The sequence below is a fragment of the Emydura macquarii genome, unplaced genomic scaffold (genome assembly GCF_026122565.2).
Source record: "Emydura macquarii macquarii isolate MOO-44397 ecotype Brisbane River unplaced genomic scaffold, CSIRO-AGI_Emac_v2 contig_719, whole genome shotgun sequence".
NCBI classification, from domain to species: domain Eukaryota; kingdom Metazoa; phylum Chordata; order Testudines; family Chelidae; genus Emydura; species Emydura macquarii.
This window is the reverse complement of record NW_027130856.1, coordinates 9774145-9795392: the sequence shown is the minus strand read 5'-3', so window position 1 is coordinate 9795392 and position 21248 is coordinate 9774145. Positions and strand designations below refer to the sequence as shown.

Here is a 21248-nt window from a genome sequence, read left to right as displayed (position 1 = left end):
TTGGCTAAAGTTTAACTCATCTTTCCCTCACAAAATCAATCCCACCAACCAACCCCACAGTCACTTTTATTGTCCCTTCAAACTCCCTCCAGTTTGTCTGTATTTTTGGTACTGAACAGGCTAATGTTTTGGGGCACCTCCTCTTCCATCATATCAAGTTCAGATTTCTTGTCCTAACCTTCAAGGCCCTTAACTATTCTGACTCTTTCTACTTACTTGCTCTGGTCTCAGATCATATCCTCACTTTCCCACTCCCCCAGTGATGCCAGCTTTGACAGTCTGCTAAGCTGCTCCTCTCACAAACATCTTTGTGCTTTTTTTAATACCAGCATTTATGCAAGATATTTCCTCCTTGAACTGATCATGAGGCTACTACCCTTCAAATCCTTCAGCAACAAAGCTTACAGGAAGTCAGCCAGCATACGATGCAGTTATAATACTAGCAAATGCATATTAAAAAACAGTTACGTGTGTATTTTTCTACCTCTCCCCCCAACTTCTGGATCTTGCTTGTCTTCTCAGACTGTAACTAGAGCTGGGTAGGAAAACGGTTCTCTCTTTAGTCCAAATTAACTAAAATTTCAAAAGGAAAAGTCATCTCAAACTGAAAAAAAACCTTCATTTAGAAAATACAGAAACCGGATATTGACAATTTTGAAATTTTAAAAAAATTGAAATTAAAAAAAAAAATTCTAACAGAGATTTATCATAAGATTCTTTACCACAAACAGTTTCTGTTTCCAGGAATAGGCATTTTCTGATTCAAAATGTTTTATTGGAATATTCCTGACCAACTTTTATTGCAACCTTTTTAATACAATGGACCATGTCCACCTTTGTGTTTATACAGTCTGTAGCACAGTGAATTCCAAATCCTGTCCATGATACAGGGAGTTACTGCAGTATATAGACCTATGTCAATATCTGTGGTTGAGCTAGTGCTCAGATCACTATGATGCTGAAGAATGAAGCAAGGGTTGATGTAGCAGGTAAGATAGGAGGGGAAGCCACCTGTAGCATCATCTTCTCTATACATATAAGTTAAAATATCCCTGCTCCTGACTTTGCAAGCCAACAAGCTCAGTGCTACCCAAGAAGGGAGTTATGAATCAGAATAGAATATACTGATACGCTACCTTCCAAGGTGAAAGGTCAATAACAAATGCTGATGAGCTAGCTTGGAAAAGAGGAATATGAAATGCTAAAACACTTAATCAAAAGGAAATTCTAAAGAGCAAAGGGGAGTTTCCCTGAATCATGCTTATTCTTTCCAACTCCCCAACCACTCTACACTGCGTGACACATTCAGATACTGGATAAAGATGAACAAGACTGCAAGTGGGAGTGAATGGATCCCCAGAGGAAATCAGAATCTACCAACTTTACTCTGCAAAATGAACATCTCTTAAAAAGAAAGGTTACCTACCTATACAAGTAACTGCAGTTCTTTGAGATGTGCGCTCCTTATCTGTATTCCACATGCACTCAGTGCCTGACACCACAAGATTTGTGCTCAAAATATCTGTTGATTATGCCGGCACCCTTCTCCTCATGCTTTGGATCAAGGGCTTAATTGTGACATGGACCAACTGCCTCTCCAGTTATCTTCCTGCTAAATAGTGCTGGGATAAGACTCCACATAGATAGTAGAATACAGATAGTAGGCCACACATCTTGAACAACACACTACTATACAGATAAGAAAAATGTTATTCTTCTTCAAGTGATGGTCCTTATGTGTTTTCCACCAGAGGTAACTCACAAGCAGTATTCATTCAGAAGGAGGGTATGAGGGCACCTCTAATTGAAAGTCTGCTTTATTAGAGGACATTGCTGATGAAGTGCAAAAGTGTGTACAGAGCACCACATTGTTGCTCTACAGATCTCCAGAAAAGGGACATCAAAGTGATGCTACCCGTGTGGCCTAGACTCTGGTTAAGTAGGCCCTCACACCTTGTAGGGGTGGGAGTCTCTGTTAATTCGTAGCAAAGCAAGATGCAGCCCAAAATCCATTTGTAAAGTCTGAGGAGCCTGAGGAACATATAAGAGGAGAAGCAAAGGAGACAAACATTTTTGTAGATTTCCTGAAGTATTTTGTCCTCTGTAGGTAGAATGCCAAGACTTGATGGACTTTCAGAGAGTGGGGTTTTCTGTCCTCTCTGATGGCATGCAGCTTGGATAGAAGACAGGTGAGTGGATGACGTGGCTTAGATGAAATTCTGAAACTGCTTTTGGATGATTTTTGGGTGTAACCTCAGTGAAACTCTGTCCCTGTGGAAGACGTGCAAGGTGGGCCAGCCATAAGGGCCCCCAGCTCACCTACGGTTCTCGCTGAGGTGATCGCAACCAGAAAGGCAACCTTCATAGATAGATGAGTGAAGGAACATGAGACTAACCTTTGCTAATGCCAACAGGACTATGTTAAAATCTCAAAACAGGGTAGGTTTCAGTATCAGAGGAAAGACTGTGACAACTCCCTCAGGAAAAACGAACTGTAGTGGTATGGTGAAGACCAAATAGTTATCCACTGGAGGGCGAAAAGTGCTAATAGCTGCAAAGTGCACCAATAGGGAGCTGAGAGATAGACCTCAAGATTTTAGAAAGAGGAGGTAGTCCAGCACAGTAGGGGCCATGGCACCCTCTGGGGGTAACTGACAATGCTGGCACCAGGTGTAAAATCTTTTCCATTTTGCTGTATAGAATTTCCTCCTGGAATCTTTCCTACTATTACTAAGTGATTACTAAATACCATGCTGTTAGACGGACGGGTGTTGGGTCGGGCTGTTTCATTTTTCCTTTGTCTTGAGTGTGTAGTTCTGGGAAGGGCTGAATATGGCTGCATGGGCATGAGGCGATCTGGAGAATGTTCGGGAACCAGAACTGGTCTCCTATAAGAGATAAAAGGTTCCCACGAGATCTTGGAGCCTCTTGAGGAGAAGGCAGATTCAATGTTGATGGGTGGTGCTATTGGTACTGGAGGTCTTCTTATGACCCGGCTGGCTGATGGTACCATAAGTGGCAAACACAGTGTGTGGACACATTAGTTAGGACTGGATCCCACAGATTGGTAATTCTGGGTAAATAGTAATGCCCTCCAGGGTAGTGTATCCCAGAGACTAATGAGTGGACTGGGCTTCTCTCCCTTGTGATCTCAGCAGTGCTGGTATATGGGTCATGATCTTTAGTACAGACAGCTCCTTCTCACTCCACTTCTGTACCGTTGGTATAGGAAGCATTTTTGCTGCCTTCTTTCCCTTGCCATTATCATGGATGGTCCTGCTCCTTCGGCTAGGAACAGTATCAAGGCATTCTTGCCTTTCAGTACTGGGAAATCAGTAGTGTGTTTCTTGTGAGGTCCCGACAGTTCCGTAGCCGGGTGTGGAATCTCACCTGACTTAGAGGGTGCTGGAGAGGTGATCCTCTTTCTGGATGAGGAGTTAGAGGGGGATTTTCTCATGCTTCATGTAAGAATGTTTTCTCTTACCTTCTTGTAAGCTTTCCTGCTTCCAGACCAGCGTTCTTCAGATACTTTCAGAAAGGTGCAAAAGAAACCAGGGGGCCAGAAGCTCAGCTTCAAAGAAGGGGCATCAAGAATTTCAGATATTAAAAAGGCATGAAATATTTTTACCCTGGAAGTCTATGAGTGTACAGAATTCATGTTGTATTGGCATTTTCTGATTTGTACTTAAATAACAATTATATAATCGCTAGCTGTTCATTACGTGTAAGGTCCATGACCCAGATGGCATCATATGCAAAAAGTGGTGGTTAAAGGAACTTGGGTTCTATTCCTGGCTCTGCCACAGATCTTCTGTGTGACCTCAGGCAAGTCACTTAATTCCTCCGCACCTCATGTCCCCTTTTGCAAAATGGAGATAATACCCGCTGCCTCCCTGTGTCTATCTTATCTATTTAGATTGTAGCCAAATGTTTTCTAATTCTCAGCCTCCACAGCTCTGGCTGAGGAAAAAAGACTCAACATATAAGGACAACTTTAATAAAAATTAATACTGGCAAATATTGACATTTTGTTATATTCTTCTATACATTAGAGTATGCTTTATTTGCCCTTATTAAAACACTGAGATGCTTTTGAAAATACCCTCTCAACTTAACATTCATATTCTCTTCTCCAACCTTTCCCAAGATCAGATTTGTGAAGCTGCCATTCTTTTTCATCATCACAATCCCTATCTTTCCTCAAAAACAAAAGCTTTAAAAAATTGCAATTAGACCAATTCAGTGATCAGGTTCACCCTGTATTCTAAGTTAAACAGCAAAGGCATTTACTGCAAGTTAATGATCACTAGGGATCTTCTCAGGCCTTTTGTAGAATTCAACATGAACAGATGTCATTTAGACCAAACTGACAACATCAGATCATTGCTGCATTTTAATTCAGAATATTGCAGGGCTGCTCATATTCCACAAACCCATAGGAGGCCATAAAGAGAACACACTCCCTGTAAGACACTTATTGAAAGAGAGGGGCTGAGTCCAAAAGAAAATCTCTACTACAACAAGCCATTTCTTGCAAGAACCTAGCAGATTTTACCTGTGTCTAGCATATATGACTACACTCTGTTTTTGACACCAAAAGGAAGATTTGAACAGATGTTTAAAAGAACAGGAATGTCACTAATTTTCTTAAGTGAGATTTTATATACTTTTAGATTCTGATTCAACCAGTCAGAGTTCTCCCGTCCGTGCCCAAATATTGCACTATTTTTAAACTAGGCACATCACGAAGAAAGGAGTCAAATGACTGCTGCAGGCCAGTGAAGCCTGAGTGTATCACAAAAGCAATACAGCCCATTGCCCTGAAAGGAACCACTGACGGCAGCCTTAATTCTATTCCAAGAATTATTCAACTGCCAGCTCAGGAGTGAGCAGAGGCTCTGGTTTTGCAGTGAGGGCAGGCCAGAGAAAAAGACAAACAAAAACTAAGAGGAAAAGTGAAAGATAAAGAATAATGCATTGTAATATACAAGACACAGCAGGACCTGCAATTTGTATTTTATCACAATCTATGGCTCAATCTGTAAAGAAAAAGGAGAAATCCAGTCTGTTTAAGTTGTAAATTAGGGCACCAGGCTCCCTCTTTAGGTCTTTAGGTGCCTAAATCGACCCGTTAGGTGCGAATGACAGTCTCAAAGCCATTGCTCAGCTCCCGCCTCACTCCTAGGTGCGTAAATTTCTGCTGGTCAGCATTCACACAAATCCCCCTGAGCTGCCCCACAGCTAGTGAGCTGCTGGCAGCGCAATCTGAAGAGGAAGCTCTGGTGGCCCTGAAGCGGGATTCCCAGATTAGGCGGGGGAGTGCCTATCCCACCAGTGGGGCTGAATACTGTAGGAGTGCTGTGAGATGCGATGCTGATCACAAAAGATAGCCAGGCATAAGCAGGGTTGATGTGTCCTCATCCCGGTAGTCCAGACAGTCATCTGGGATGTGGGAGACCTGGGTTCAAGTCCCTAATCAGGGAAAGCAGCGATTTGAACGTAGGTCTCCCACATGCCAGGTGAGGGATAGGTCAGTGAGTGTCTATCGCACAAATCTGGGTTTCAGCTGCGAGGGCACCGATCACCTAAACAGCTGACCTGGCTTAGACACCTCATTCCAGGAGGTGCTGCATGGCTGGGGATCCCCAAAATGGAAGAAGCGTCTATCTCTGACCCACCAGTCCAATTAGGTGCCAAAATACCTTTGTGAATCATTCTAGGTCTAAGCCCCGTTCCTTTCTGTTGCATTTCACCTGTGGCTAACTCAGTAGAATCCCCACTCAACTTGCTGGCTTCTGAGAATGTCTTCCTTAGATGCTTAACTTCCCCCCATGCATTGTGCGGGAAGCCTGGGCACCTAACCTGGGATTGAACATTCGACTGGCTCAGCATTGCAAAGCCTAAGTACGTTTCTGGATCTGGCCTCTTGTCCTTTCATTCATCCATTTTCTTACAGGTGTTCCCAAAATTTAATGCATTAGCCTTACAGCTAATGTCAGAGAGATGTGAGTATGGTTTCTGGTTGTAGCAGCAGAGAAGTCACACTCAGAAAAGGCTGCCAACCTGCCTTATTACTTCCTAGTCACTGTAAAAGGGATAGGATTGAGACCAAAGGAGAAGAAAACAGAGAAAGTTCAACAACCGCTAATATAAATTAATTACAAAAGGGTAGGGTAAAAAGAGGGACGTTGGGAGCACTCATTTAGCGCAGAATCAAGATGTTCAGAACAAAATTAAACAAGGAACTGAAGGACATAAAGAAAATAAATTAATTAATTGCTAGGAGCCTGGGTAACAAACAAACAGGGATTGGAATCACTCATTTATGAACATGAATTTGATCTTGTTGGTATTACTGAAACTCATGGGACGATTCACATGACTGGAATGTGAAAATCTACAGTTATAACCTATTTAGGAAGGAGCGAGTGGGCAAAAAGGGAGGGGGACTGGCACTCTATGTCAAAAATGGCATTACCTGTTTCCAAGTTACTGATAACTTGGAAGAAAATGATCTTGAATGCTTATGGATCAATGTCCTAACAGATAAATCACAAGATGGGGTATTAGTTAGCGGTTTCCAATCTGTGGGTCGGTGGAAAATTGATAACATCCTCACCAAGGAAATGTACAATTTCAAATAAAACTAGTAGCATGTGGTGGTCCGCGAAATGTTTAGAGGTTGAAAAGGAGTCCACACACTCGAGAAGCTTGGGAACCACAGAGTTAGCGTATACTACGGCCCAGCAAATCACTCTAGATAACAGGATGACCAGCTGGTTAAGTACCTACCTATAATATGCTATGGAATAAAGTTGTGTGATCATCGGGGATTTTAATTTGAGTGAGATCTGCTGGAGGTATCATGCTGCCAGTACAGTCTTGGAATTTGTACATATAAATAAGAATTTCGTAACTCAAAAAGTGTTGCAAACAACAGACATGTTCTATATTAGACCTAATCTGGATAGATAAAGAAGAACTGTTTGCAGAACTAAAAATTAAATGATAACTTACATACAAGTGATCATGACATAATTACATATGTTATGTGCAAACAGAATAAAGTCCAAATCAGTAATATATATATAGTCGGTGCCTTAAAAAGTCCAATTTCACAAAGCTGAAAACAATGAGGCAAATCAGATAGGAGGAACAATTTAATTAGAAAAATGTGAATAATAATTGGGAATTGTTTAAGAACACTTTAATAGATGCCCCAAAAGCCACAAATCAAGAAAGCGGCCACACTGGTTAAAAAACTGATCTGATTTAGAGGGAAGTGAAAGCAACTATAAAAAAATATAAAATGTAACAAATGAAAGACAGGGGAAGTTGATAAGAATTGTAGAAAATTGATAAGGAAAGGAAAACAAGGAGAAAGCTATGGCCGGCAGAGTTAAGAACCATAAGTATATCAGGAACAAAAAGAATCCTGACAATGGTATTGGGTCCACTACTCAATGGAAATCGTAGAATTATCAGTAATAATGAAGAAAAGACAGAAGTGTTTAATAAAAATTTCTGTTCTGTATTTGGGAAAAAACAGATGATGTAATCAATATATGATATGATAACATTCTTTCCATTCTACTAGTATCTCAGAAGGTTGTTAAACATCAGCTACTAACATTAGACATGTTGAAATCAGCAGGTGCAGATAACTTGCATCCAAGAGTTTTAAAAGAGCTGCTCAATGACTGGTTAATGCTGATTTTCAGTAAAATCTGAAACACTGGGAAGTTCCAGAGGACTGGAAAAAAGCTAATGTTGTGCCAATATTTAAAAAGAATAAAATAGGATTATGCGGGAAATTACAGGCCTGTGAATCTGACATTGACCTGGGCAAGATAAGGGAGTGTTTGATATGGGACTCAATTCATTAAGAATTCAAGGAGGGTAATATAATTAATGCCAATCAACAAGGTTTTATGAAAACTTAATCCTGTCAGACTAACTTGATATATTCTTTTGATGAGATTACAAATTTGGTTGATAAAGGTAACCGTGTTGATATAATAAACTTTGGCTTCTGTAAAGTGTTTGATTTTGGTGCCACACAACATTTTGATTAAAAAACTAGAATGATATAAAATGAATATGAGAGAGACAAAGTGGGAGAGGTAATATCTTTTATTAAACCAACTTTGTCATTACCTTAACCACCTTGTTTCTCTCATGTTAATTTTATATCCATATATGTTGTACACACACACACACACACACACACACACACACACACACCACTGCAAACATGAAATTAACATGACACACATTAAATGGATTACAATCTGGATAATTGATAGGTCTCAAAATATTATTGTAAATGCGTGAGTGTGTTTCTAGTGGGTTCCCACAACGATCAGTTTGTGATCCTACACTCGTTAACATTTTTCAATGACCTGGAAGAAAACAAAACAATCACTGATAAAATTTGAAGGTGAGTCAGAAATTGGAGGAGTGGCAAATAACAAGAGGACAGGTCACTAATCAGAGCAATCTGGATTGCTTGGTAACTTGGGTGCAAGCAAACAATATGCGTTTTAATATAGCTAAAGGTAAATGTATATGTCTAGGACCAAAGAATGCAGGCTATTATTTACACGCTGGGGGACTCTATCTTGGGAAGCCATGACTCTGAAAACGCTTTGGAAGTTGTGGTGGATAATCAGCTGAACATGAGCTCCCAGTGTGACACCATGACCCAAAGGGCTAATGTGATCCTTGGATATCTAAACAAGGGAATCTCGGGTAGGAGCAGAGAGCTTATTCTACTTCAGTATTTGACACAGGTGTGATTGCTGCTGGAATACCGTGTCCAGTTCTAGAGCTCACAATTCAGAGAGGGTTCAGAGAAGAACTATGAGAATGATTAAAGGATTAGAAAACATGCTTTATAGTGACAGACTCAAAAAGCTCAACATATTTAGCTTAACAAAGAGAAGGTTAAGCAGTGACTTGATAGGTCTATATGGGGAGGAAATATTTGATAATGGGCTCTTTAATCTAGCGGAGAAAGGTATAACACAATCCAATGGTTGGAAGTTGAAGCCAGACTCATTCAGACTGAAAATAAGGCATAAATTTTGTTTTAAACAGGAACTGAATTAATGATTGGAACAATTTACCAATTGTGGTGGTGTGGATTCTCCATCACTAAATTTTTAAATCAAGACTGGATATTTTGCTAGAAGATCTGCTCTAGGAATTATTTTGGGGGACGTCTATGGCCTCTGTCATACAGGAGGTCAGACTAGATGATCACAATGTTCCCTTCTGGACTTGGAATCTATGAATATGAGAAGTTTTAGGGAACATCCTTTCTACTAGATGCTCATAAATAGAAAACAGTAGTGCATTTTAAGAAACTATGGAACTACTATGTATGTATTAGAGCTGTTGGAAAGTGGAAAAGCTTTTTCTGAAAAGCAGTCAACATTTTGATATTTTCCAACCAATTCTATGATTTGTGTTTGGTGGACCCATGTACCATGATAGTGATGTCTGTCCTCACAAGCAGATGGACTCCCTAGACATGATCCTTAATATGCAAAAGTTCAAGTCACTACATGCCTACTTCTAGAAATTCAATGCTTTGTCTTTCTGGTATGGACTTATAGATCTACTACAATTGTCACTTACCACTAAGTTCCCCAGCCTATTAAACTTGCATCAATTAGATGATCTGATTAACTGTAGAGGCAGAAATGCCCTTAGTTACATGATCTCTCAACATCCACCACCAGACACAGAATCCCAGAAGAAATTGTTAACTTGCAGAATCAAACATTGAGATTGCACATGTTCAATGGGCAAAGTTAAACAACCTCCTACCTGAAAACCATCATTTCCAGTGATGGGAGAAGCAAGTGAAACTGAGATGTTATAATGCAGTTCTCTGGGTGTGGTCTGGACCATTTTAAAAATGTTTCCTCAAATTGGATGGCTCTATCTGACCCCTGAGGTGAACAAAAGACCTGCTGGGCATCAGATTGCCGTTTTCTAGGTTAATGACAAAACCCTATGATCTGAGCCGTGAACTATTGTATAGTAAATCACTTCTCTGCACAAAGCCTTGTGCTGAATGCTGTCCAAGCAAGGACTAAATAGCTTCCCTCCCTCAGGTTGGCCATGATGACAATCAGGATCTTCATAAATATACACGGCACCATTAGTTGTCTAAATGGCAGAATCTGGGACAACAGTGATTCTGTAGATGAGAATTGGAGGAACTGATGATAGCAAGCCTATACAGGAACATGGACATCTGCATGCACCAGATCTGTTGGTGTTATGTAATTCTCTGATGGTGGAAGGCTGAGAACCATTCAAGACTTGAAGCATCTCAGCTGATTATAAGGAGCACTTCTTTCCATTCTGGCCATGGTTTCACCAGAGTACACAGCTAAGAATTGCTGCTGAGCTAAAACTTTTCTATGGCCCCAATAGCCCAATCCAGTGTATTGAGCTCTTGAGTTTCTCTGGCCGGAGGGGTGGAAACACAGAAAGAGCAAAAAGTGCTTGCATGGTCCCCTCAGAGACATAACCCAGAGATCTGTGGTGGACTATATCTTCAGGGCAGAAATAAGGGAAGATGTTCCCCCATTAGACCTGCTTGAGGCAGAGATAGAGATATCAAGTATACTGTGGATTGGGAAGGTGCACTGAATGCTGGTCTCGCTTTTCCCAGGATGGGAAAACACTTTGATGCACAGCTCTATGCTAATAGGAAAGTTTTAAAATGGGAAAGTATAGTGAATCGGCACACTTAGTGGATGCATTAATGGTATTAACGCTATATTGCTATCCGCATTTTGACATATTGTATCCAAAAATGTTGGTTTTAATAATCTAATGGGTTTCCTATCTATGATTAATGTTAGTGAAAATGAAGTTAATTGCATAGAACAACCTGCAGATATCTGAGGTCTGCTTCACTAGGCTAGACATTTTCAGTCCTTTATACACATGTATGGCAGGGATGCCTGGTTCTCAGGTATACATCTTTACCACTGCACAAGCAGGAAATATTGTCTAAATTAATTAATACACTTTTTGAGCGGATGGACACGTTGATGCAATGAAAGTCTCCACAAATTTGACTAGTCTGTTTTCTTCTATCTCAACTTCCAGTTTGTCAGATTTAGGAATCTTGTGTTTGGCTGCTTGAGAAGCATGCCGTGCTACTGAGAACATGACCTACCAAAGTGATTGGGGGTGTGATGGACAGGATCATCACAATAATAGCATAATAATTATAATATCATTGTTATTTATCCATTTTTTATTAAAGTTGTTTCCTAAGAGGAATGGGGCAGGAAGATGTACAGGAAAAATTCTGCCTGTGAGCAAAAGTGTCTGTCACTCGAGTTCTGCAGTATCTTTCTTGTGCACTAGACATCTGCGTCTTTGTTCTTGCTTATTGTGAACAGATGTCTTTGTGGAATTCCCTTAAACCATGTGATCAAGAGAAAGATTCTCTTGTACAGAGGGACCAGTCTGATGGGTCTGCCTTCTATGTTATTTTTAGCGCTTTTATGGATGTTCCCTTCATCTCTGCCCATGACAGTATCTGCTTCCATTGCTTCTTTTTTTGAATAAGCTTATTGTTCTGTCTTCTCTATTAAGGTACATTACAGTTTTCTTGTCCCGCTAGATTAGCACATAAGTGTTCTGCATTTTCTTTTTGAAGTGGAAGGCTGCTACTTTTGTTGCCCTTTAAAAAATAAGAGGAGGTTTTATTCCTTTAAACACCATCTTCCTTGGACCATGGATGGGGAGTCCACACAAAGACATATCTGTGCTGATCGCTTTAAAGTCTGGAGTGATCAGTGAGGTGCCTGGTGGTGTACTTTATTGATGTTGTTTCACTATCACAACAGGAGTTGCTGTACCACTCTCGATGCTAGGGTCATGAATCCACAAAAACGCTGAGGATGGAACCTGAGAGCAGAGTCCAACTTGTGTTTATGTGAACAGCCTCTATACCAAGGACAGTTTTAAGAGGATCCCACTGTCCTGAAAGTGGTGATCTATGCAAGCTGCATGCCTGTTTTTGTGGCACTCCTGATGGGAACAGGGAGACTAGCCACAGCTAAATCAACTGAAGTGAGGTAGTCTCAAAGAGATACCACAGTTAGGGTGGATGACAATTTCACCCTGAAGTTGCATTTCTTCCACCCAGAACTGAACTGTAATGGAGATGTCTGGAAATAGGCAGTCGAAATATGCAACACAGAAATGGATCTACAAGCATAAACCTTCCTGTTATTCAAGGTGGCTGATGGGGCTAACTTGATTTTCTAGTATTCACTTAATGTGGGCAATGCTATTTTCACTATTTTTGGTAAAGGGCAAAATTTTCCTTTTAGTTGTAAAAATAAGTATTTTGCACAGCTCCAGTCACTCACCATGCCAAAAAGACTAATACAGCTTTCAAGTAGATGCAATACAAAGGCAAACAAGGGAATTTCAAATGCCAGAAAAGAGGACTGTCGTAGAAAGTGTTGGCAGATGAGAAGCGGTATACATAACATGTGTCCTCAAATTCCGACAGAAAGTTAAAAGTGTTAAACCATGCTCCCAGGAGAAGTGATCCAAGGATAGTTTTCAGTCATCTTAATTGCTTCATTATTTTAATGGGTAATTTTAGTAATTACATTCTCATTCTACTCGAGGCTAGTCTGTAGTCCCAGATTCTAGCATACTGATTTTTCTGCTTAACTATAGCAAATCATAAAGTAAGCCAAGAGAATGTTTGTGTGTTAATAAAATCATTGTTCTCAATAGAGGAGTACAGCTGGAATCCAGCAGTACCGTCAGTTGGTAATGCTTATATCTAGAATCATAGAGTTGGAAGGGACCTCAGGAGGTCATCTAGTCCAACCCCCTGCTCAAAGCAGGACTAACCTCAACTAAATAATCCCAGCGAGGGTTTTGTCAAGCCGCAGCTTAAAAACCTCTAAAGATGGAGATTCCACCACCTCCCTAGGTAACCTATTCCAGTGCTTCACCACCCTCTTAGTGAAAAACTTTTTCCTAATGTCAAACCTAGATCTCCCCCACTGCAATTTGAGACCGTTGCTCCTTGTTCTGTCATCTGCCACCACTGAGAACAGCCTAGCTCCATCCTCCCTGGAACCCCCTTTCATGTAGTTAAAAGGCTGCTATCAAATCTCCTCTCATTCTTCTCTTCTGCAGACTAAACAAGCCTAATTCCCTCAGCCTCTCCTCATAAGTCTTGTGCTCCAGCCCCCTAATCATTTTTGTTGCCTTCCGCTGGACTCTCTCCAACTTCTCCACATCCTTTTTGTAGTGGGGGGCCCAAAACTGGACACAATATTCCAAATGCGGCCTCACCAATGCCGAATAGAGGGGAATAATCACTTCCCGCGATCTGCTGGCAACTCTCCTACTAATGCAGCCCAATATGCTATTAGCCTTCTTGGCAACCAGGGTTCCAATTCTGGCCAAACTGCACATAGCACAGGGACTTTGCTTTAAATTATTACTCAGAGGTGGTGTTTTTATTAGTCATGCACTGTATTCAAACATCATTACTGGCAGGGTTAGAAACAGAAACTGTTGTGTTCAAGGTTTTATTAAATATTACTTTCTATTTAACAATGAATATGTAGATGGTAGATGTAAACTGTTACTGCACAGTGTAAGACATTTATCAGACTTAAAAATGACATATTTAGCTACATTTTAAGAATAATTAGCAAGTGTATTGTCCAAATTAAAAACATACTAAAAATAATATTGTTTTCTCTTACACATCTTGGAATATTTACTTTTTAACCAAAGATAAAGTCAAGATGTATACCCAGTTTACAATGTAATTCTTTGCCAGTTTTTCTTGGACTAGCTGAACTAAGAAGGTTTCATAGGTGGTCTTGGACTGTTACTCTACACTCTCTCAGATATGCACATCAGTATAATTTTTAGGTACAAGTAATAAACAGTGATATTCAATTGCACACAACTGGTTATAAAACAGTAAATATGAAGGATTATGTCCTCCAATTTATCACCTGTTTATTTAATTTTAAATTCAGAAGTATTGAATAAATGAACCAAGGCTTTAATCCATAAATTAAGAGTTATGTTAGCAAATCTAGGCCACCTCTAGCGATTTCCCCTAGTATTCTCTATATCCAAGACACTGAAAAGAAATTAATACACTGCAAACCCTGATCTTGGTAACAGCATCTATTTTTCCATGACAGGCTAAAGAAGGTGTAAGTATTTACTGTAGCTACAGAGAGTGAATCAATTTTATGCAGCTTGTAAAAAGAGAATACATTTTCATACCAAGGACTACTTTACAGATTTTCTTTTTCCCCTAGAAGAAACAATCAGTTTTTTCACTATGTTTAATTGTCTCTTTTCCCAACCAATGCCCCTCACCATAGCCACAGCCTTCCTTTCAGTGTAGGCTAAAATTATTCTCTCCTACACACGAGCAACGTTCTAAGTCATAACGGAAAAGGTTAACAAGTGAGGTGATGACATCTCTCTTCCCCAATACAGGACTAAACTGCCTCCGATTGAGTTATATGAGGAAAAAGAAATTAGACTCTCAGTAAGTCTACCTCCATGTGTGTGATTGCACAGAATTGCGTCACAAAAAACTGAAAGATTACAATTGCTGTATACTCTGTGGATGAATTCTGAATACAGTAGTTTCACTCGGATCTGATTATGCATCCGTATTGTCATTTGCAGTGCTGTGTCTCAAAAGAGCAACAGTGAACTGGTAAGGACTGTTTGGGTAGAAAGGCAGCCAGACACTGTTGAGTACCCTGCACTGCCAAATAACTATTTCTCATCCCAACAAACCGGCTACATGTGATACTGCACAGTCATTTTGTGACTCATTACGTTATTGAGTATTGCAATCTTAGAGTGTTCTCAAAAAGTATGTGTGAAAGACGGGTGGCTTTCTCATCAGCCAGAGGGAGAGAGCTCTCTGCTGTCATGATGAAAGAAAAGACTAGTTGGGTTTGTTCCCAAACACATTTTTCCCCCAAGAATAGAAGCAGAACTGCTGAATAAAGCTGGTCCAAAACTTTCTATTTAAACTTTTGATGGGAAATTAGATTTTCAACAAGAAGAAAAATTCACAGAAAGTATTTATTTTCCTCAAAGAAACTTTGATTCCAAGTCAGAAAAGTGGGGAAAAAAAGAAGTTTTCCACAATAAAAAGTCCTGTTCTCCCTTTCAACCCAACATAATAGTTCAAACCATTTTCCAACCACTTCTGCTGGAGAAGTTTTTATATTTCCTAAGGGTGAGGAACAATTGATAAATCTCAACAGTAAGTGAAAGGTTTTTAAAACAAAGATAAAAAAATTGTTTAGCAGACACAAACTCTGCTAGAAAACTTAGCTAAAAGTTACGGTAGAAGGAAACCACTGTAAATTGCCTAACCAGTAATATAACCTGATTTGAAACTACCAGCTGGAATATTTGTTTTGATTAATGTAGTACAGTGAAAAAGATAGGAAGACATAACACTCATCTACCTCTAGGAAAGAGGTTTGTAGCCAGTGTAATAAGTGATTCATACATTCAAAGTGCTTTACAAACATTAACTAATTCTTAGAACACCCATGTGAAATAGCTAAATGTTATCTTCATTTTACAGCTGAAGAAATGAGCACAGATAAGTATACAACCAGATAGATTAGGAAGAGTTAGCTTGGTAAAAGAGGGAACCATTGCTAGCAAGGTAAACTAGACTTTAGGGCAAAAGATTTAGGCCTGGTCTATGTGCAATTTTTGTCCTGCTTTAACTGTATTGGTTTAGAATCAGATATAATTAAAATGGTACAATCCTTTGTATGTATACAGTAATACTAGTATAAAGGTATACCTCGTACTACTGAGCTGAGTTAAAGCAGTACATTTCATACAATAAATTGTTATCCAATTAGCTAGCAACCCCCAACTCAGTTAAAATAACCTGATGTAAAGTGAACCAAGCTTGATAGGAGTGAAACAAAAGAAAGTAGCAACCTTGTTGGTAAGGTTGGATTGTTAGTGTGACCTTGAACAAAATGAAAGTAGAGATGCTTACAACATTAAGTGTATCAACATGCTGACCGCAATATCTCGGAAGCCTGCAATTATGCAGCGGTTTGTTAATTTAGTCATTTCTATTTTAGGTGGCTGGTGGAAATCAGTAAGAATCTGAGGGTTACTACCATTTTCACAGCTCAACAACTGTATTGTAGCAGTCTCCCTGCTATGGACTTGTAAATCTGTCCAATCTACATATTGTGAAGCCAAGAAAAATGAGGTTCATACCTGTCATGTCTCAGTGCCCTCATATCAACATATACAGTGGTTGGATCTGGTCCAGATGTTCCCTGTGAAATACAATATATTCTAGTTAGAATTTGATGTCTTGATAAAAAGTTATTTTACAGTTTAGGAATGGAAATATTTGTCTTATTACTAGTTAAGTTAATCAAATAACATGTATTTAAGGTTCTAATAAAACAAAATTCAAACTTTATTATAATATCTTAATATATTATATAATAACCATAACAATCATGAAATAATAACCTCCAAATATACCTACCCTCTAGGTTAACCTTTGCCTTGCGGCTTGTGAGAATTTCAAATGGCCGTACTATTAAATGTCAATATAGGCTTTTTTGCTTCAAAAAGGTTGACTATTCAGCACATTGATACATATAAAAATATGTTAAATGTTTTGTCATATAAAAGGAATGCTGAAATTGCTGAGGAGACACAGTTTAATGGTAGAAGCACGTGATCAGGAATGTGAAACATGATTTGCTAAAATCTTCCACAAATGCAACAGAGCACATATTTAAAGCTAAAGATATTAAAGGCAGCACATATGACATGGACTGATATGGATTGAAGATCTACAAGCAATTATTCTGTTCCTTTTAAGCTTTCCACTTTATACTTTTACTATCCATTTGGTGTCATAAAACTCAGTTACTCTGATAACAGCAGACTGTTTTTACAGTGGTTTTGTATCCTGCAATGATTTTCCCTTATCCAAGTGCTTAAACCCATCACCACATATAATCTGAATTTCCAATTTCTCGTGATTTTTTTCTTTGTTACATACTCCACTCTGCTGCCAGGCAGAAAGCTAGAACAACTGTATAACTTTGTTTTGGAACAATGGCATTTTGGAAATTCTGTTCTAAGCAGCTTAATGTACTGAACATCAAATAATAGTTACAGGAATCCCTATATCAGTTACTTAGGTTTTCACCATTTGGAATATTACAGACCATCAAACCACAATGTCTTCTAACCTGTTTAAGACATATAATACAATGTAATTCTTAGAAATGGACATATTTAGAGCTAAAAGAAGTAAAATCAGTTTCTACTGCAATGTTTACTGGTAGTTCCACAATTTGTTCAGCATTGAAAACTGTGATTATGTTCTACAGGTAAACAATTTTGATACCAAAAAGGAGAAAAGACATTACTAACAATATTTACAATACAGACACTAATCAGTAACCCACCACCAAGATAGTCAAAGAGAAAAAGCGCTGAACATGCATGTAGCCTCTTTAGCTTATAATAATACAAAATACAAGATACAATATCCTATCTAGCCATTAAAGATGTGATTTTCAGTCAACTAATAAACTCAGCAGTGTAACAGACTAGTGCTGAGTGGAGAACTTAGATCAAATATAGAATAATATGGAAAAAAACCTAAAAAACTGTTACCCTTGAATTTTTTTTAAATAGACCTTAACCAATTTGTAAAATTATGGAAATAAGTTACTTTGAAAATTAAAGACAACCATCATGGCACTTGTTATTTTCAGTGTGAATGAAATAATTACTACAGCCAACTAACTTTTCATGAAGCTTGCATCCAGACAGAACTGTACTGGACTTGTTTTTAAAACACACACAAAGAATCGGATAATTCTCAAATCTCCAGACTCAATTTCTAGTCTGTCCCACTGTTGGAAGCTGATAGGTGGGTATTTAGGGAACGTGAAAATCCCCTACCTGCTCGGCCAGCTTCCCCAGCCTGTGAGGCTATAGCAGCAGGAATAGCAGGGATGAGGGAGAGAAGGAAAGAAAGTAATACAAGACAAAAATAATAACAACAACAAATGGGAATGAACAGTGGGAGGGGAAAAAAAAAAGAGAGGAAATGCAAAAAGCGGGGAATAAAATAAAAAGAAAAACAATGTCAAATACAGGAATATTACAAATTAACCATTATACCATTAAAGGTGTTTTTTTTTTTTAAAAAAAAAAAGTGAAAAATGAGGTGTTGATATTTTAGTAGAGCAACAGAAGAGACAGCAACAGACTGTTAACCTTAGACAAACAGACTTAAGTGATTTTAGGACACTACAGACAATGTTAGTAGACAATTTGTGTTAAGCACGCTATCCTTCATGTGAAACTGTAAGTAAACATTATAGCCTCGCTATTTTAAATGCACATAAATTGAAACAGGGGCTCCAAGTTTGCCATTACTCTAACAAATAAAAATTGTTAGTGATTACTTTCCCCCCTAAAAAGCAGTAAGTATCTCTGGGGGTTTTTTGGGCAAAATTAGTTGACAAAGGGAGGAAAAAAGGATACTTACACATTTTTCACACATTAACCTGCTCATAGGGTAGAATAAAATCAAGGTTTTTTGTATAGTCTAATTTCTATATGATCAAAACTAATGATGTAATTCAATACTACAAAAGACCTTCAATTTTTATCTAGAATCCCTGGCATGCAGGGTGAAAAGCAGTAAAAGTAAATACTAAATAAAAAGCAAACAGTTTAACATCAAGATTCAACATTACAGTGAATAATAATAAAAATATGGTGGTGATTATTCCTCTATTACTAAGCCTGTTGTGTCAGACAGTCTGGTGATGTTGCAGTCACTCACTGTGCTAAACTCGGAAGGATAGCATGGGACTTGACCTGTGATCGGTGAAGTTAGACAATTCCAGGAGCACTGGAGTGTGATGCGCTGCTTCAATACAAATATTAATACCAATAGAACTAGACTGTCAACTTCTCAGCCCATAGGAAATTGCCACAGCAACAGCTAAAAATTGGTATATTTTGAATGAAGGGGAAGATGGAGTATTTTTAAGAAGGATGTGTTTGCATATTACACTGGTGCCTGACAATAGCCATGTAAATGTGTAGATTTCACAATATACTATAAAAGAGCAACTAAGCATGAGACCTGCTTAAGTGTAGTAAATCCATGACCAAACATATACACAAATGCAAAAAATATAACACTCCAATTCCAGAGTTAACTTTTAAGAATACCATAAGCTTCCATCATAAGGTTTTTCAACATGAGCTCAATGCACAACATTTGGAATTTAATTTTCAACACTGTCCTTTAATTCTGTGGATGGGTGTAAATCTGGTAGTTAGATGACTGTGCTATCAACTGGCCGACAGAATTAGAGGCTGGGCTGAGATCTAGCTGAAACATTACACCTGTGCATACAAATTCACTTATTGTGAAGCTAACTCTTGATTGGAAACAATGAGATATATTTTATAGATTCTTCAGTAATATTAATACAAAGCCACCAGGTATATTCTTTCTTGTATCTTATGTTTAGAAGAAAAAACCCACTCATGTAGGATCAAATCTTTCCTTGCTAGATGCAGGTGCCTAACTTCAATAGAAGTCAGTGACAATTGTGTATGTACAATTTGTCAACCACAAATGCTTAAAAGTCATGAATCAGCCCACAAAAAATCAAGAGATTTTTAAAAGGTAAGAGTTGGGTTCTTTTGATTTGTCTTCTGGTATTGGAGCCTTTAGCTTTCACATTTTCAGGCTTCTCTGGAGCCATGAAGCCTAAAAATTTACTTTTTCATGAGTATCTGAAAATCTCAAGTAAGGCTTGGTCTACACTTAAAATTATACCGCCATAGCTATGTGGGTCAGATTTATGACAAAACCACACTTCTGATCAACATAGCTATGCTGCCAAACCTTCCAGTGCAGATGCAGCTAGGTCAATGGAAAAGGTCTTCTGTCAACATAGCTAATGTCGTTTGGAGAAGTCATGTTTCTACACTGAGAGAAAACCTCCTATCCGACATAGGTTATGTCTTCACAAGTGAGCCTAACATAATTCCAGCAGATGGAGATTTAAGAAGTCACTCAATATCATGACTCACCAGAAAGTCTTAAGAATTGGTAACACTGTATTTGAAGGATTTGAGTCAGTTCTACTACATATGCAAATGCAAAATCACACATGCCAAGAATTTACTACCACTGGAAGAGATATAAATAAAAAATGCATAGTCCTTTATCAGAACAGTTCTATTTATCTAAATGCAACCCCACATTATTCCTAGTGTAGAAGATCCTCAAAAGTGTGATCTTTTGTTAAGGAAAAAGACACAAACAAGCACTGATTGCCTCCTCAAAGGTATTAGAATTATCAGATAAAGCAATTAATATGCAGGTGTTAACTGGAGTGAACCATCAATACACAGCTTTCCTCAGCTAAAAAGTACATGAAGAATCGAGTAACTTTCTAATTCTAGTGTACGAAAAAATGTACTCAATTTTCTTTCAAAGGTGCAAACATGGCTGAAGGCATTTTTTTCTCCAGTGGAGGTTAATAACAAAGTGACTCTTTGGAAAAGATTTTATCTCAAGGATAATTAAGCATGGGAGTTGAAACTTGAACTGTAATGCCATTTTGCACCACTCCTCCTCCCCCCACTAAATAAATTCCAAGTATTTAAATGAAAGCTAGCTCAAAGCTAAAAATTCTGGAGGAGCATCTCTGTCTTGGTAATAGCTCATCTCTACTTTTCTATTTCTTTAGAGAATACTAAAGTAACCGTACATGAGAAGTAAACTATGCTATATCCAATCTATTTATCTCAGTAATGTCTTTGCTAATTACCTATATGACTTTCTGTCAAAAGGTGCTAGATTTGTAAAGATATTTAGGTGCCTACGATTTAAAAAAATACCTGTCTGCATCTTTAGATGCCTATACACCTTTACAAATCTTGCCCTCAGTGATTAATTTAGAAGACATACAGTAATTCCATCTAAAATTATCCAGAAGAAATATATTCACCGTCAGTGTATTAATCTCACAGTACTTCATATGGTGCTATACTAAGATTACCATTAGTTTACTAGTATAAAACTCTTATGTATCAAAGGGATTATTATGACATCTACCATTTCCAAATATATATTCATAAAA

At 38.5% G+C, this 21248-nt stretch overlaps 1 protein-coding gene across 9 annotated transcripts in view; it reads right to left on the bottom strand.

The window, feature by feature from the left end:
* The window catches only part of DIP2C (disco interacting protein 2 homolog C), a 483513-nt gene that overhangs the window by 28106 nt on the left and 434159 nt on the right, over positions 1 to 21248 (bottom strand). For 7 of the 9 annotated variants that reach the window (XM_067542679.1, XM_067542671.1, XM_067542673.1 and 4 more), the window contains 2 exons: positions 18034 to 18063; positions 16315 to 16376 (listed from right to left, as the gene is read on the bottom strand). In XM_067542679.1, the coding sequence (XP_067398780.1) occupies positions 16315 to 16376; positions 18034 to 18063 (92 nt within the window). The remainder of the gene's footprint in view (positions 1 to 16314; positions 16377 to 18033; positions 18064 to 21248) is intronic. The other 2 variants (XM_067542674.1, XM_067542677.1) reach the window with 1 other exon arrangement.